The sequence below is a fragment of the Seriola lalandi genome, unplaced genomic scaffold, assembly GCF_002814215.2.
Source record: "Seriola lalandi dorsalis isolate HSWRI2012SDOR001 ecotype SW California unplaced genomic scaffold, Sedor1 jcf7180002054400, whole genome shotgun sequence".
Taxonomy (NCBI): Eukaryota; Metazoa; Chordata; class Actinopteri; order Carangiformes; family Carangidae; genus Seriola; species Seriola lalandi.
In genome coordinates, this window is record NW_019524953.1 from 162,080 (window position 1) to 179,462 (window position 17,383).

The window sequence follows — 17,383 nt, forward strand, 5'->3', positions numbered from 1 at the left end:
AGACTATAGACTATAGTAAGACTACCTGTGAGGAACCACATGACCTCCTCTTCACCTGTAGACGTGGAAAGAGGACAGACTACACAAACATTGTCCAGCACATAACGTTTATTTATTTCTGTGTATTTTGTGAACTTCAACAGAATATATAAATGTAATAACACTAATATTAATTATAATAATAAAATGAGCGTTCCCGACACTTCATGAGTCTTCGAACTTGCTTTTATTTTGATAGGGTCTCCGGATGTGTTGCCGTAGTTGCCGTAGGTGGAGCTGATATGGTGGACGCTGTTCAGTCAGAGAAAAACGCTCCGCTGTGGGATTTCACGGAAGATGCTGAAGAAACGGGAGCTGCTGGTAAGTTTAATGTTTGTCAGACTTTTCCTGTGAAATGTCGAGTGATTAAAACTCAGAATCCACCGCCTCTTTGTGAAACAAACACATTTTTAACACCGACACCGACCGGAGTGAGATAACCGGCCGCGGTAGGAGCCTGGCAGCGGGTTTGTTTGGTTAGTTTCCCCGAGAGTGGATCTCTGTAATCGCTTGTTAGCTTGCTGCTGTTGTCACCGGGGGACGCTAGCGTTAGCGCTTGACTCCTCGACTGACACTGCTGTTTGTTGACATGGTGGTGGACGAGTCGTGGGCAGCACGGGGGGGTTTGGTGCCGTTCAATTAGTCCAAGTGTTCGGTCTCCGTCACTTCCACCGCTCGTCCCTGTTGGGTCTCTCGGAACCTGTGAGCTAGCCGGCGGCGGCGGCTAACAGCTAATCGAGGCTAACGCGATCATTAACGTGTGTATGTCTGTGTCTGATGCAGCAGGTGCTGAGCTGACATGCTGGTTGACATGATGTCGTTACAGTGAAGATTATATATTAATAATAAGTTTGTGTACGTAGTTGGTTATTGTAGGTGCAATTGAGTAAATTCATTGTTTTCCTAAATAGCACTTAAACACATCATAGACAATAAGGTGTGTGTGTTTCTATTAATAAAGCCTTATTTATACAGCGGAATATATACAATTAAAATGCAAGAAAATGGTGAAGAATGATACAACATCACCACATAAATTGATGATAATTATAATAACAATAATAACTAATTTATAGAGCACTTTTCGAAACACAAGTGCTTAAAAAAAGGTAAGATAAATTAGCAAGATAAATAAATCAGTCACAATAAATAGCATCAGTTCAGAAAAAGGTGATTTATGGCAAATCTGACTGGCCCAGTGGTCTCAGCTTAACTCAGGTTAAATAGTTAGTTCAGTGTCGTTTCATGAGTTTTGAAAATGTAAAACTAACTTGAGAAAACAAGTTCAGTTAACTTAAGATATAAGTTGAACCAACTGTTTAATTACATGGATTGGGATTAAGTATTAAGATATACAAGGTGCTACCCTGCAAATATTTTAATTATACTTTGTTACAAATAATGAACTGAGCAATAGAAACAACCCTCTCTGACTCAGTACAATCCAGGCTCATTAGCCCATGGCCATGAGGCTCATGATCACAGCAGATTGCTGAGCGAATCAGTACAAAGATTTTATCCATTTGAAATGGGAATATAGGAAACACTGTTCAGAAAGTGCATGCTGGGAAGCCAGAACAACTCACGTTTAAGATCTAAAGCCTGAAAGTTGCAACCAGACATTTTAAGTTGAATTAACTTCTATATAGTTGTTGATTCCACTAAATACCTGTCTAATGTTTCACAGTGTGACCTGAGTGTCAAGTCAGAGGACGTGTGCGAGAAGCTGAGTTTCTTAACTTTCCTCTGTGGTAAAACTGGGCATCTTTTTGAATGTCAGTGCCCTCTGTCAGTCTGAGTCAGGCTGCAGAGCCAGAGCCCATTCACATTGAGCAGCAGCAGCAGCCTGTCGCTGTCACAGCTTTTCACTCTGAGATCCAGGACCACTGTTCTGGACTGACGACCAGAGATTTCTTCATGTTGTCATGTTTTGTCTGGTGATGGCTCAGATTCACAGGGAGGAGAGGAGTGTTTAAAGAAGCGAGACACATTTTCAGGCTTGGATCTGCTTTTATTTGTTGCCTGTGGAGTTCAGAGACAAGCCTGTCTGGTTAGTCTTAAAATCAATGCTGGCTGCTGCTGAATGTAGGAATCAATATTCTGTTATTATAGCAGTGTGTGTGTGTGTGTGTGTGTGTGTGTGTGTGTGTGTGTGTGTGTGTGTGTGTGTGTCTCCTTTAATTCAGGAGCAATATCAGAAATATCACATACTGGAACATGTGTAAAGCAGCTGAATCCACTCTCAGGTATGAAGACTGGAAGGTAAACCTGTTCTGTGTGATCAGCTCAGACCGGATGTAAACTGGATGTGTCAGTTGATCTCTGGTGGATTCCAACAGAGACAGAGAAAATGTCTCATTGTTCAGTGAGTTTAATCCTGCAAACACCAAACTACATAGTTTCTATTTTTAAGTTTAAAATGAACTGATCATCTTTTTCCTTTGAGGTGGAAACCAGTTCCTGTTTGTTTAGCCTTCAGTAGAAAACATCCTGATTTGCATTTTGACCATTAAGAGTCACATCCTCAGAGTTTGTGTGTCGTCAGCTGAGGACAGATGAGTGCGTTTCACCGTCAGACGTCATGGGCAAAGAAAACCAGTTTCCCTCCACGTCTCAGTCTGATATTTACCCACTGAGCAGCAGAGACAGGCAGCGCCCAGTGTTCAGACTCCACTCCTCTTTATAATAATACGCTCCATTATAGCTACCAACTCTGAGACACTGAGCTTTTCTCAGGCTCTGTACTTATCTGAAACATTATCTGAATCCCTCTGTGTTCTGGCTCTGCTCATTTTATCAGGGCTGGTTTGGGAGTTAACACAAAGTTTATTTATTTATTTAGTTTGTTTTATACAAGTACATACAAAAACATCCTGAACCCCCACCAACATACAGTTAAAAGATCATAAAGGATTACTGACTAGCAGATGATGTCCACAGGCTGTTGCATTACTTGTTGCATTTTGCATTTTTTCTTCAAAAAGGAACTGATCGATTAATCAATTATCAAACTAGATGACAGTTAATTTTCTGCCATTCGGTTCATTGTTTTGACCCTACTCTTGCGGTCTCTGTATGGAGATCAGAGGAGGTCACAGCTCCAGAACAGTGGCCCTGCAGGTGGATGGGATTCAGTGCCTTGCTCAGAAGCACTTCACCTTGTTGTGGTTGTAGTTGAGTGGGATTAAAAGAACCACACTCAGTGATATGAAGGTGAAATAATATTGTTATGCACAGTTTTGACCCACATGTTGCCATAGAGCAAAGACTTTGAAAACATTTGAAGTAACAGTATTTACATATGAAACAGGAAATTAATCTATTAAAATGAATCAGATGTTTTTTTATTTTCTAAAGTTTTCAGCAGCTTCAATGTTAACTTTTCTCCGGTTTATATGAAACATGTTTGTTTGTGATGAGCTTTTGTTATGTTGACATATTGTGAGGTGGAGAAATGAACATAGTAATCCCTGAAGAAAACAGCAGTCAGCATCACAGAGGAGATCAGAGCCAGTAACAAGCTCTGATCGTGGAGTGTAATGAGCGACGTGGTTACTAATGATGGTGAAAAGCCTCCAGATGATGATTATATTATTGGTTTTATTTTATCTGTGTGACTCAGCCGTACAGTTCGGTAGAAAGCAGCTGATGGTGTTGACTGTGGGGTTTATTGCTGTGTTGCCATGCTAACATGTTGCTTATTCCTGTGAGTGGGACACAAAGACACCTATAAGCAGCTTATCCTCAATAACAAGAACCAGGATCTGAGGCGGCGCCCAGGATATGAAGCACATAAAATAAAAAAAACTCTGCTTTAATCCTGAGGTGAATGCTGGGCAGAGCGTGGTGTGTTTGCTCTTGTTGTCTACCTGCCAAAGAGAGGGGGAGGAGGGCGGAGGACAGATGTTTGTCTCTGTTTGTGTGTCTGAGTGGTGTGAAGCTGGTGGAGTTACACTAAACCCCCTCCCCCCTCCCTCCTCATGATAACCTATTTGTGGAGAGAAGCGTCCTCTCAGTTTCTCGGCTCTTTCACACTCTACTGCTTCTCTCCATTAAACTCTGCTGGCGTCTCTGGTCGGGTCACACTGATGAATGGCCTCCGAAGCAGCCTGTTAGCCTGTCTGTTAGCATCCACTCAGCTCTCCCCTGCAGTCCTGCCGGACCTTACCCACTAATAAGACAGAGGAGCTCACCAGAAACACAGTGCAGCAGAAACATGGGCAGGTTCAGTGTTTTTTCACTGTGGCAGTAAAACTGGGCATTTCAAGCTGTTCAACTCAATACTGTTCGAAATTTATTTCCAACTATTCAATTATGTTATATATTCGTAAATGTGCGCTGGCCTCAACTAAGCCATGATGATACTGATAATGACAGTAAATTTAGTTTCTGAACGAGCCTGAGAGGAGGAAACATCAGACAGACTCAGAACAGTTAGCGTAGTTAGCATCTTTTCAGAACGGTTAGCATCTTTTCAGAACAGTCAGCGTAGGTAGCATCTTTCCAGAATGGTTAGCATCTTATCAGAATAGTTAGCGCAGTTAGCATCTTCTCAGAACGGTTAGCGTAGTTAGCATCTTTTCAGAACGGTTAGTGTAGTTAGCAACTTTTCAGAACAGTTAGCGCAGTTAGCATCTGTTCAGAATGGTTAGAACAATTAGCATCTTTTCAGAACAGTTAGTGTAGTTAGCAACTTTTCAGAATGTTTAGAACAGTTAGCATCTTTTCAGAAGGGTTAGCATAGTTAGCATCTTTTCAGAACGGTTAGAGTAGTTAGCAACTTTTCAAAACGGTTAGTGCAGTTAGCATCTGTTCAGAACGGTTAGCATGGTTAGCATCTTCTCAGAACAGATAGCGCAGTTAGCTTCTTTAATTTGTTTATGTTGTTTGTTAGCTTGTAACTGGCAGTGTCTGACAGTGTTAGTGGTATTGCTAATGCTAACTCTCTCTCTCTGTACTGACAAGGGTTCAGGTTTATTTAGCCCCACCCCCCGTCCCCACAAGTTGACAGGACTGGTTCCTTGAGTTTGTGACGTATGAAACCCTGGCTGTCTGAATCTGTTTTGTTGTTCATACAACAAATCATATTTCTTTGACTGATCACACAGTGTTTAGTTAGCTGCCCACAGTGTGAACTGAAGATGACATTGAAAGGCCAAATCTGTTACTTGACATGTTTTTTTTATTTTCTAACTAAACAGAAAAAAAAACATGGAAAACATGATGTCAGACTGAATAAATGAAGTGGAATTAAATGGCAGTTCAGTCTGATTAATAGGAAAGTCTAGATTGCAAACAAAAGGCTTTCTGATGATGTCAAACTGTTCCCTGCACAGGAACATCACTGAGCTCTACTTCAGGTAGCTCAGGTACCTCTTTCACTGGCATGTCAAGCAACAGAACCACTGGAACTTCCTTTCAGAACCTTTCAGAATAAAAGCTCACAATAGCTTGAAATAGAGCATTGCAAAAAACTGACTTTCTCAGGCTTTTATTTTCTAGGCAAAATCACTAAAGAGGAAGTGATTCTGCAGGTAACTCTTGCTGCTCAGACAGAGATTTATTTTATTTTTTATCATATTATCAAAATAATCTGGCATGTCAGATATTATTGCTAGCGGGCCAGTTTTGGCCCGCGGGCCGCCAGTTGCTGACCACCATTTTGGAATGTTGTTTGCATCTGGTACAATCAATACTGTTAGTTCTAATAATACATTTGAGTCCTGATAAGCATCACTGCTGCTTCTTACTGAGGATACTACTACTGTTCCTACTGCTGTTGTCAGTTATACCAATTATATACTAAACCCATTGCTGCTACCTCCCTTTACTTTCCTCATCATGTTGTCTGTGAAGTTTTCCCAGCAGCCTCATGAAGATAAAAATCAAAGAGACGTCTGATATTTTTGGCGAGAGAGAGCTCTAATTTAAAGACACTGACACAGCATGTTATGTATCAGTATATTTATTCTAGAAATAAACTACAGTGGTCAGAAATCCTCTCTCTCTGCAGTAGTTCATTGAATCTTGTGCTCAACTCCAGACTCTGCTCTGAATGTTGGATTATGACCCACTTTGCTCTCAATCTAATTTTTCTCTGTGGCTGTCATTAAATGAGTCGAGGTGGTGAACATCGACCTTGTGACCGTTGGTAACAGAGCTCAGCTGATATTCCTGTTGTAGCTGCTGATAAACGAGGTGTTTGTGTCCTTCCTACAGACCTTGAAATCAGTCGCTCTGTCTGCTGGGGATTGAAATGAACAGCAGTTAGTCAAGCGGGTCGTTAGAAGGAAGCCAGTCTCTACCTGTCTCACTCTCTACCTGTGCGCTGAGCTTCAGCTGTGACGCCTGAACATACACAGGATCAGTCAGGCGTTTGGCCACGCCTTCCCATGTATGTACCTCTCTACCTGTCAAGTTATCCCTGAAGAATGAGTAGCATCCCACTTGACAGGGATTGGTTCGTCCACTCGCCTTTTAACTGGATTCCACTCATGACAAGACACCTCTCCTTTTTCTTCCTTTTATTTTGAGAGGTTCAGTAATTTGTTGTTAGTTCAGTTACATGTTTCCATTTACTGCCATTAATCATTTGTCATTAGGTGAAAAACATATATATTTATACTAAATAAATAAGCAACAAACACCATCAGTGCCTTACTTAACATGATTTCATGATTTGTTTCCTCACATAAAGCGTTTTAACAAAGTATTCTATAATCATGTTTATTTATTAATCAGTCATTAGATGTTTTTAGATGATTTTAGATGTTTGGTTATTTTTGTAATGAAACTGTGGGATAACACTTATAACAATAATAATTCATTAAAAATCAAAGGCAACTTGTACCAGTGAGAATAAATTCAGGTCAGTGCAGGTGGTGACCCTGTCTTATAAACCTTGTCCTGTTAATATGTTTATTGGATACTGCACCAAACACCAAGACAAATATCTTGTAAGTAAAAACCTACCTGGCAATAAACCTTAATTTCTGATTCTGCCTTTGTGATGATGTCATCATCCCTTCTTCATGCTGCTGTAGCCTGACACCCATGTGTCTTCAAATTTTTATAGGTAAATATAATACTGTTTGTATTAAAAATACTCATTTGTTTCAGTGCCATCAACAATTTTAACTATCCACAATAAATGCACATATAAATGATAAATTATAAGGAACATGGGGAAAAGAACAATATAATTAACTGGACAGCGGCGAAGAGGTGAAATTCTGCCTCCTATGGAGGTGGAGCAAGTAGCACGATCTTACACATTACACCTTTAAAGGTACTGGAGCTTCATTCTGTTTGAGGAAGTGAGGGCAGATCTGTTGTCAAGGAAACCGTCTCACTGGGGACTGAGGTGGCAGGCACAGCCAGGTAACAATTTACCAACATGGCTGGATCAGGAAAAACACGCCCGTGTTGTGAGCCTTCCAGCAATCGAACGTCAGCGAGCGCCAAACTGTAAACGCACCGTGATGACACGGACGTTACAGCCAGATCCTGGTCATGAAGGAGTTAATCTGTCATGTCTGAGCTCACCTCTTCTGTGTGTTGAGCGATGATGAGGTGAGGCGTTCGAGTGCAACACTTGAGGAAAGATGAGCGTCCCTGCAGGGACCTGGCACTCGGCCCACACCGAGCTCTCAGTCCATTAATAGAGTTTGACCTGGATCTAATTGGAGCTGCTGGGAAATGATGATAAAAGCTGCAGAGTGTAACGAGGGCAGGACGAAGGCTGTTCACTGACAAGCCTCTGAGACCTGTCCACCTCACTGTTTCATCTGTCTGTTTTTTTTTTTTTTTTTTTTTGCATGTTTGAATGTCAGGAGTCAAATGAGGCTGGAGGAGGTGAGGACAGGTCACTGACCATCAGCCTCCAGTAAAACCTGTTTCTGCTGTATTCAGAGTTTTCCATTGATTTATGGAGGGCTGCTCCGTTATGGCAAAAATTATAATAACGATTATCTTGATCAATGTTGAGATCACGATTGTTTAACATGATTACTTATTGACTCTGGAAACCCCAAACATTTACTGAACTTTAAAAAAAAAAAAAAAAAAAAAAAAAAATTTAACTGTTAAAAAGAAAGTTTTAACAGTTCAGCGGAAAAACAAATAAAACAGAAAAAACAGGTTTCAAAACACAGCGTTGTGTGTCTGTAGGTAAAGATATCTGAGCATAGAACAGCAGCAGGAGTGGAATTGGGGGATGGTTTTTGTAGTTTTTTTTTTTTTGAATGCCTATGTCCCATTCCCATCCACACTATCTCCTAACTAATATCTCCAAACGCCTTGACAGAACTTCTTCAGATAGTCTGAGGAGCAGATTCTAGTTTAGCCTCCAGGTTAAAACTGGAACACACAGCATCTCAGATATTAGTCGTCTCTTTGTCTTTGCTTCCACTGTTGAGTCTTGGGTTTCTTGCTTTTCTTCTCTGATCGCTCATCATCATCATGAGGAAGATGTTCTCATTTTCAAGGAGGCACTCACAGTTTCTAATCAGTGCAAATGCAAATCACATACATGTTTCCCCAGGAAGTTATTAATCTCAGTGATTGAGCTGTTTACCCTCACATCAATCAGTCGTCTGAACTGAGAGAACATCATTTCACCAGCTATTTACCATATGACTGTCTGCGCCTGATGATTGTTTCATTATCAATGAATCCATCAATGTATGTCTATGTGTTTGAAATGAGACAGTCTTCAGATGAACCTCTGAAGGATGAGACCATGAACTGAGTCAATCTTCACATTTTAGAAGCTGAAATCAAAAATGTTTGTGTTTTTGATTTATATAACTGACTGAAGGATTCTCTTATTTTCTGTCAGTTGAACAACGTTAATCAAGTAATTGTTTAGCGCTACAATAAGCTTAAGACAGAATATAGACAGAGCTCTTATAGAAATGGTGTGCTCAGCCATCTTTTTCATCTTTTTGTATAATGTAATAAAACAGGAACATTTTGATTATTCAGATGGACAGTGGAAAAGTGGATTGTGTTGGTGTTTGAGAAGTTGAAGATGAGATGAACCTTTATTGATTTCCTGTAGAGGAAATTCAAATTGACACAGCAGCTCAAGGGAAAAATATAATAAGGAAAATAAAATAAGAATAGAAAAAGAATCTTAAATAAATAGGATACATTAGATATGCTATATACAATAACATACAAATGCAAGCAAGCATTTCTGTACATGTGCAAACATAAAAATATATAAATAATTTAGTGGTTGTTGCACTTCATCCAGGTTCTATTGTCATGTACTGATTTGAGTCCTCAGACTGGCGGTGCTGTGGTGTTGTGCTTTAATTGGAGATCATGGTTCTCTTGTGCCACTTTAAAAACTGGTAACTATGGGAATCCATTGTACCAACTTGTATTTGCAGCCTTGAACATTCAGCCTGTGAATGCAGTTCTCCTCCCATCCTGAAGAGGGCAGAGTAGAGACCTGATGTCTCAGGTGGAGACAGGAAGAACAGTGTCCTGCTTTAAGCTCCAGTCAGTTCTAATCAGAGACGATCCCCTCAGCCTCTCACCTGAAGGCCTGACCTCTGTTCACTGAGGGAGGATCAGCTGTTCTGTTGGCGTTTGCTCAGAGGAACAGAGGCAGCAGAGGACGTAGATGCCACTGTTCGCTGTTTGGTTAAATCAGGAGCGAGAGTTGTGAAGTGGAGTCTCTGTGGTGAGGACATGTGAGCTATTGCTAAGAGCCTAATTGTTGGTGAATGCAGCCGAGTCAGTGGATTAGCATTTTCGTGGTGGATCTGTAGACGGGCCACATGAGACGCCTGTCTTCTCTTTGTCCTGTCCCTGATCAGAGGTGATTACACCCACTGCTGCAGGAAGTCATCATCAGCTAGTCTTGTTGTACAAGTGTGAAACGTTAGCGTCGTTTGTTCTTCAGCTGGTTACTTTCTGAACACAGCTAGTTAGAGCAAAGCTTATTGGTCGATTAGTTGATCGACAGGAAATTAATCAGTACCTATTTTGATAATCAACTAACCGGTTTAGTGTGTTTTTAAACTATAGTGTTGAACAATTACGGATTGTAGCTTCTCAGGCAGAAGGAGCTGATGCTTCGTCACACACAGGAAACTGAAGATCTGGGTTTGACTGTTGTTCACACAAAACAAAACATTTGAAGTTGTATTTTTTCCACTGTTTTCTGATATTTTCTAGACAAACCTTTTCATCGATCAATCAAAAGAATAATTGGCAGATAAAACAATGATGTAAATAAGCCCCAGACCAAAGTGTGATAACAGGTGGTCGTAAATCAGAGAAAATCAACATGTTTCTTTTCTTAACGAAATAATCACCACTTATATAACAGTAAAAACAGGAATTATATAATATTAGGAACTAATTAAGTCTCTACCCTAAAGACTTGCTGTAAACGTCTGATTAAATTGAATTCCTCCTCTTCGTGGACAGTGACTGTGACTTCTAATGCTCGTTGTAAACAGCAGCTGGGTCAGAACTTTGTTTACTTCCACTGTAAGCTGATATTTCCTGATGTGATCTGTATCCAGAACAAAATAGTTCTTCTTTCAACACTGATGCACTGAGCAGTTTGGTTTACATGACAAACTTCAGTTCCAAAGCCTGACTTCCAAAAGAGATGTTTTAAATATCTAGAAGTAACAAAGCATCAGCAGGAAACAGCTGTTTGGTGTCTGTTGTTTTCATCTGCATCCTTGTGTTTTGTTTTCTTGACAGTTTAAATGAATTGTGCGTTTTGAAGTGGTAAATATTTGTTCTCTACTTTCCTCTGATTTTGCTGCAGTTTTCTGTTTTGTTTTTGTGTGGAATCTGGTCTTCAGCTTGGGCTGCTCCATTATGGCAAAAATCCTAATCATGATTATTTTGATCAATACTGAGATTAGGATTATTTAACACAATCACTTATTGCCTTTGAAAACACCACGCATGTATTGAACTTTGTCTTTTTAACTTTGACTTTCTTTAACTTCAAACACAATTTAACTGAAAAACAAATAAGAAAAAATAGATTAAGAAAATTAGATAACTAAATAAAATAATAAATAATATATCATATCTAAATATATACAATTAAATATATAATATGAAAATTGTTAAAATAAATTTTAATCAAAATAAATAAGATAACCTATGTTGTAACATCAGTGTACTTCCACAACCTACTGAAAACTACTAAACATAGTTTCAGTATATAGAAATAAAAATAGTGGGGTTGTAGGGGGGATGAAATGTGTTGTGAAACAGAATGCGGCACAATAATAGTTTTATCACGATTATCTTGTCTTCATAATTGTTGGCAGAAAAACTCCTAATGGAAAATAAAATGAGATGAACAACAGTCCTAGCATCAGTGTTTTAGACGACAGTTTAACGTGTTAAATTTCAGTCAGGTGTTTCTGTGGTGAGACGTCAGAGCTGTCATGTCTCCTCCACTTGTTCTCCAGCGCTGCAGCAGCAGCTTAGGTATATTATTCACCGGGTGTTCATTTGTCATTGAAAACGTTCCTGTCTAGAGTTTGAATCCTGCTGATTCAGGTGGTTTATTTGGTTTATTCATCACATTCAGCAGCTGGGTGGCAGATTACTGCGACCCCCCCCCCAGCTGAAGCCTGTTCCTCTGTCAGGTGAACTCTTCTCTTCTTCAGACTGTGAAAATATTGACAGTAGATGAGAAATACCGAGAATCCGTCCACCGCAGGGCGGGAATACGAGTGGATTCTCACGCTGCTCAGCAGGAAGTGGATGAGACATGAAACCCCACAGAGCTGTGCAAGAGAAGTTTGTTTTACAGGAGTCACATGGTGCTGGAGCTGCAGTCCTTCCTGCTCTCCATACTGACCAGGACGTCTGCAGTTCAGCTGAGGCCTAAACAAGGTTTAATCAGTTGTTAGACTTTGCCCTGAGTTTGATCTCTCAGGTGGTACTTCCTGAATCACACGGTTGTGTTGAGGTTAGAGCTGTTTGGGTTTAGGTTGATGTAACAGGTGGAGCTCGTTCAGGTGTGAGCTAAGAAGACGAGAAACTCCCTCCTCTTTGTGTACAGCTTTGTAAAGAATCTGGTTTGATTTTATTTTCCTGAGCTCTGACCAGCTGATCTGTCCCCAAAATACTGTCCTTCCTCTGACTGTCTGACGCTGATGTTTGCAGCTAGAAAATGAAACTGTGCAGTGAGACTTTGTCCTGAGTTAAGTCTCTCAGCTAGGACCATAAATCAAGTAGATGAGGGAGTTTCAGCCTGAAAACCACAAACACACTGAAGTTTGACTGTATTTATCCTGAGCTTGTGTTCAGTGGATTAAAGCTCCTCGGCTCACTGGAGGGAAGGTGTTGATGTTTCAGTGTAGTCTGTTTAGCTGCTGCTGAAGGTGTTCAAAGATATTCTGAGAGTCTGAACTCCGTGAGGTAACGACATCTGGTCACAGCTCTGCATTCACACCTGCTGTTCATATCTCCATTGTGTCTTCATTGTAGTTGGGTCATTGTTATTTTGTCAGATATTGTGACATGAGTCATTGTAACATGGTTTTTTTGACAGAAAAAATTGTAAAAATAGATACTTTATTTAGATGTGACTTTTGTTCTTGTACAAAACAAACATGTTTCTTTACGTCTGCAGAAAATTATTTATAGACCGAGGCATCCCTCTTCATTTCTGGTCTGACCTTGTGGCACATTTTACCTTTAACAAAAAACTGCAGCTTTCACTTATCACAGACAGAGATTTCCATAATATTTTGATTAATTGTTCAGTGCTAGTCTTGCTATGGGATATGGGGGATGAAGGGATGTTATAACATATACCATTAGGTGTATTTTACTTTAATTAAAGGGACAAACAATAAGGAAAAAACTAAAGAAATAATTAAACGCATATTAAAAAAAAAAAAAGGATTAAAAAAAGTATTGCGCATATATGCATAGGTGATCTCAGACTTTTGGACCTACCTCGACCAACACACACACACACACACACACACACACACACACACACACACACACACACACACACAAAAACAACATATCATAGGTTAACCACAGGAAAAATAATGAATAAATAAATAAGTAGCTTATAATTAAGACAGTTTTATTCTTATCACCGTCTTATTAAAATCAGTAAATGATAATCTCCATATATACGTTGTGTCCATGCAATTTGTCTTTATGCTGATATGTCCTTTTCCTGTTGGTGGTGTTGTGAGACGAACACACAGGACACATGAAACATTGATTTTGACTCTGGTACATCAACATCACATCACAGAAGAGAAAATCATCAGTTTCAGTCCTCTGGGTTTAAAATTACAGACAGAATAAAACCAATGATGAAGTGTGTTTCAGCTCCAGGCGGCTGCAGCAGAGCCAGTGTCAGTAACTGTGGTCGGAGCTGTGATGAGTGGAGGTGGACGCAGGTCAGCTGACTGTTCAGACTGGCTCGTCTCCACAGACACAAGTCCTGGAGCTCAGTGTAGACAAACTTGTTTCTGTGCTTCCTGTGTGGTTTAACTTGTGTTTGTGTGTGTTGCAGCTTTCCGAGAGACAACCTTCCAGTGAAGATGAGACCATGGTCCCAGTACTAACCTCCAGAAAAGCCAGCGAACTCCCTGTCAACGAAGTAGTGTGTGTCCTGCAGGTGGGTGTCCTCAGACCAGAACACACAGCTGTGACTGACTGTTGATGTGTTCACATGAGTGGGGCAGAAAAACAACTTAATCTTCACACCCTGAGGTTTTATTTCAGAAATGGAGACAGTTTGTATCTGACCTCTGGTGACCTTGAGAGGTCATTGACCTCAGCATTACATTTTTCCAGTTTTTGCCCCATTCCTCCATTTTATATATAAGGTTATATATATATATATATAAGGTTATATATATATATATATATATATATATATATAAATATAATCATGTGTATCTTTGCAAAATTGCATAAAGACAATTATTTGCTGCTGTGGCCGTGTGACGCCATTTTGCTTAGAGCACCAGTTTTGCAGGGGGGCTGCAGACCCCAATCCAAAATGAATACCTGAATACCTGCCTGAATACTGTTAAGGGCTTTGAAAATCAATGTGTTTAATGTCTTTTTAATTGGAAGTGGGAAAAAAAGAAAATGGGTGAAAACAGAAATTCCTCTGGTTGAGAACTGGTTCAATGTGACTCATATTTTTGTGATGGAGAAATTAAAGTTTCATCTTCTTCTGTGTTTTATTTGAAGTGTTGATCCGTAAGATATAAAGCCACCTCAGTGTAGTTTTACATCTCCTCTCTCAGGCTTCTCTCTGGAGCTCTAGTAACAACAGGTCAGTGAGCCAATCAGAAGAGAGGAGGCTCTGAGCCTCTCTTCTGATTGGCTGACTGATGACAGATTTGGTTCTCTTCATAAAATAAGGTCAGAAGAAGAAGCATTGGAGCCACAATAACATCTGTGTGACGTATATCTGTGTTGTGTTGGGTCTGACAGGCTGACCTGCAGCTGGGTCTGACCCAGGAGGAGGTGAGCCAGAGGAGGGCCTACCATGGCTGGAACGAGTTCGACATCAGTGAGGAAGAGCCGCTATGGAGGAAATACATCTCACAGGTAACATGTCAGTCAGTCTGAGATGGAACCTCATCCAGACGTTCCCGCTTTGAAGGGACAGTTCAGGTTCTCTGACGTGGAGGTGTATGAGTCGGTACATTACCTGCAGTAGATTGTGTTCAGTGGCTCCCAGTTAGGAAAATGTGTGTGATGTTTTGCTGTGGGCGGGGCCACCAGAAAAAAAACCTGTTTTAGACACTGAAACAATCCAACTACCATGTTCCTACGGACAAGCGCAACAAAGGGAGTGCGCTGTATTACACTGCTTTCACTCAGCTGACCTGCGGCTGCGTCCATGTTGTAACAGCTGAAGTATCAGCTGATGAGACTCAGTCCTTCACACGTCCAGCTGCAGCCTGAAGCTCCAGGATGAAACCAACACACTGTTGTTATCTGGGTCCCGATGAAATGTCTGTCCAGACACACACACAATTACGTCCTCTCTGACAACACACACACACACACACACACACACACACACACACTCACACTACATCCCTTTGGAGTGACCTGGTTTTCTGCACTGAATTGTCATAAACTGTGATGTGATCTTCATCTAAGTCACAAATGTAGACAAACACAGTGTCTCTAAACTAATATCACACAAACAATTATAATATTTTGTGTCTTTATTGAACACATCCTTTAATCATTCAGAGTGCCTGGATTTAATAACTGGTTGAACTTCATGTGGCTCCAATAACCTGGAAGCAGCTCTTCAGTAGCTGCTGATCAGAGCTGCTCAATGTTCAGGAGGAAGTTTGACTCTTCTTCTCTAACACTAGAACCGCCAAGACGGACTGACAGACCGTTTGAGTTTTTATTATGTAAATAACTTTGTTTAAATAAAAACTACAGGTCTCTCAATCCATGACTTTTCCTAAATAAATGTTTTTGATGTTTTCTGAAGCCTAGAAGGTATTAAGATAAAAAACAACATTTCTGAGCATTTATTACTCATATATACCGCTGTGCCCAGCTGTGCCCATAAGAATAATGTTTCTATTTCGCGGTTTTCACGCGTCTATTTTTTTCCAACTGTTGTTTTCATTTAAAATTAGGCCAAATTGTTATATGTGGATCTCGAGAGACAGAGCAAGAGTGACTTTCTCAGGACCTTATCGAGGGAGAAGCTGATGGTTCAGTGATGAGGAAAGTCACTGTCGGCTGGCACATCTGTCGGCATGTCCGCTCATGACGCAGCCACTTCGCAAACGTTATTTAGTGAGAACAAACCTTGATTTTGTAACTAGTTGGCTTGTAGGCTATAAACAGTAAGCAACATCTAAAATCACCCTCATTTATAATGAATAAGGAATTATAATGCAGTCCAGTACACACGCCACATCGGTCTCTGTGAGAGCTCGTAGGCTAGGTCACATCCATTGAACGACTGTAAACAAAAAAAAAAAAACCTCTGGCTGTTGATAATAAACAACAACAAAAAATAATCCAATAAACCTCAGAGCGAACAGCGACAGCGGCTCTTGACATGAGAGCAAAACACCGTCTCCAGATGCAGGTGTGTGCCACAGGTGCATCAGGCGGTGCTGCGCGGTCACTAATAGTCAATCAATCTGTAACGTAATCTACCCCCCACCCTGCTTCAGCTCAGACATGTTCTCAGGATGTCTGATGTGAACATTTGACTTCAGCTCAGTCCACAGTGTCTCTAACGGATTCAGGTCTGGGCTCTGACTGGACCACTCCAGGAGGTGGATTTTCTTTGTCTGAAGTCATCGTGTAGTAGATTTACTCTGATGTTCAGGGTCATTGTTCTGCTGCATCACTCAGCTTCTCCTGAGCCTCAGCAGGTGACAGACACCCTGACGTTATCCTGAAGAGACCCTGATAAACGTTAGAATTCATTTTCCCCTCGATGACGTCTTCCTGTCTCTCTGCTTCAGTTCAAAGACCCTCTCATCCTGCTGCTGCTGGCGTCTGCCGTCATCAGCATCCTCATGCACCAGTTTGATGACGCCATCAGCATCACTGTGGTATGTGTTCGTTCAGTCCTCCTCCCTGTGAAAACACTGCAGACACCTGCTGTTCTTCTTCATGTATTAATAGAAGTCTGTCAGAGTTTATATCTGACTATACAACATACATTAAGTTTAATACATGAAACTGTGCATGTAGTTTAACATGGAGGTTCAGGATCAGAAGATTCACAGAGTTCTCTCTCTCTGTCTCTCTCTCTCTGTCTCTCTCTCTCTGTTTCTCTCTCTCTGTCTGTCTCTCTGTCTCTCTCTCCCTGTCTCTCTCTCTCTATCTGTCTCTCTCTCTGTCTCTCTCTCTCTGTCTCTCTCTCTCTGTCTGTCTCTGTCTCTCTCTCTCTGTCTCTCTCTCTCTCTATCTGTCTCTCTCTCTGTCTGTCTCTCTCTCTCTGTCTCTCTCTCTCTCTACAGGCCATCATCATAGTGGTGACAGTAGCCTTTGTCCAGGTGAGTCTGGGATGAGTGTGTCAGTGATTTTAGTCTGTTTATTTTTAATGATCATTGAACAGATGTTTACTGTGTGTGTGTTTCCTGTGTGAAGGAGTATCGCTCAGAAAAGTCTCTGGAGGAGCTCGGGAAACTGATGCCTCCAGAATGTCACTGGTGAGAGTAAAAAAACAAAACTGACTACACAGTTTGATCAAACACAAACAGCGTCAATATGAAGTCAAACAGACGGAGGATGGAGGTCCTGTTGTAGTTGATATTCTGCTTCAAATGTGTGATTAACCAAAGGATGTAGATCTGAATGATGT

The 17,383-nt window shown here is 40.7% G+C and overlaps 1 protein-coding gene across 1 annotated transcript in view; it reads left to right on the forward strand.

Moving 5' to 3' along the window:
* Window positions 1-238: 238 nt before the first annotated feature.
* Window positions 239-17,383, forward strand: part of atp2c1 (ATPase secretory pathway Ca2+ transporting 1) — a 34,013-nt gene continuing 16,868 nt past the window's right edge. The window contains exons 1-6 of the mRNA XM_023409618.2: window positions 239-360; window positions 13,580-13,684; window positions 14,515-14,631; window positions 16,539-16,628; window positions 17,040-17,075; window positions 17,170-17,231. Coding sequence (XP_023265386.1) covers window positions 337-360; window positions 13,580-13,684; window positions 14,515-14,631; window positions 16,539-16,628; window positions 17,040-17,075; window positions 17,170-17,231 — 434 coding nt within the window. The 5' untranslated portion in view covers window positions 239-336. The remainder of the gene's footprint in view (window positions 361-13,579; window positions 13,685-14,514; window positions 14,632-16,538; window positions 16,629-17,039; window positions 17,076-17,169; window positions 17,232-17,383) is intronic.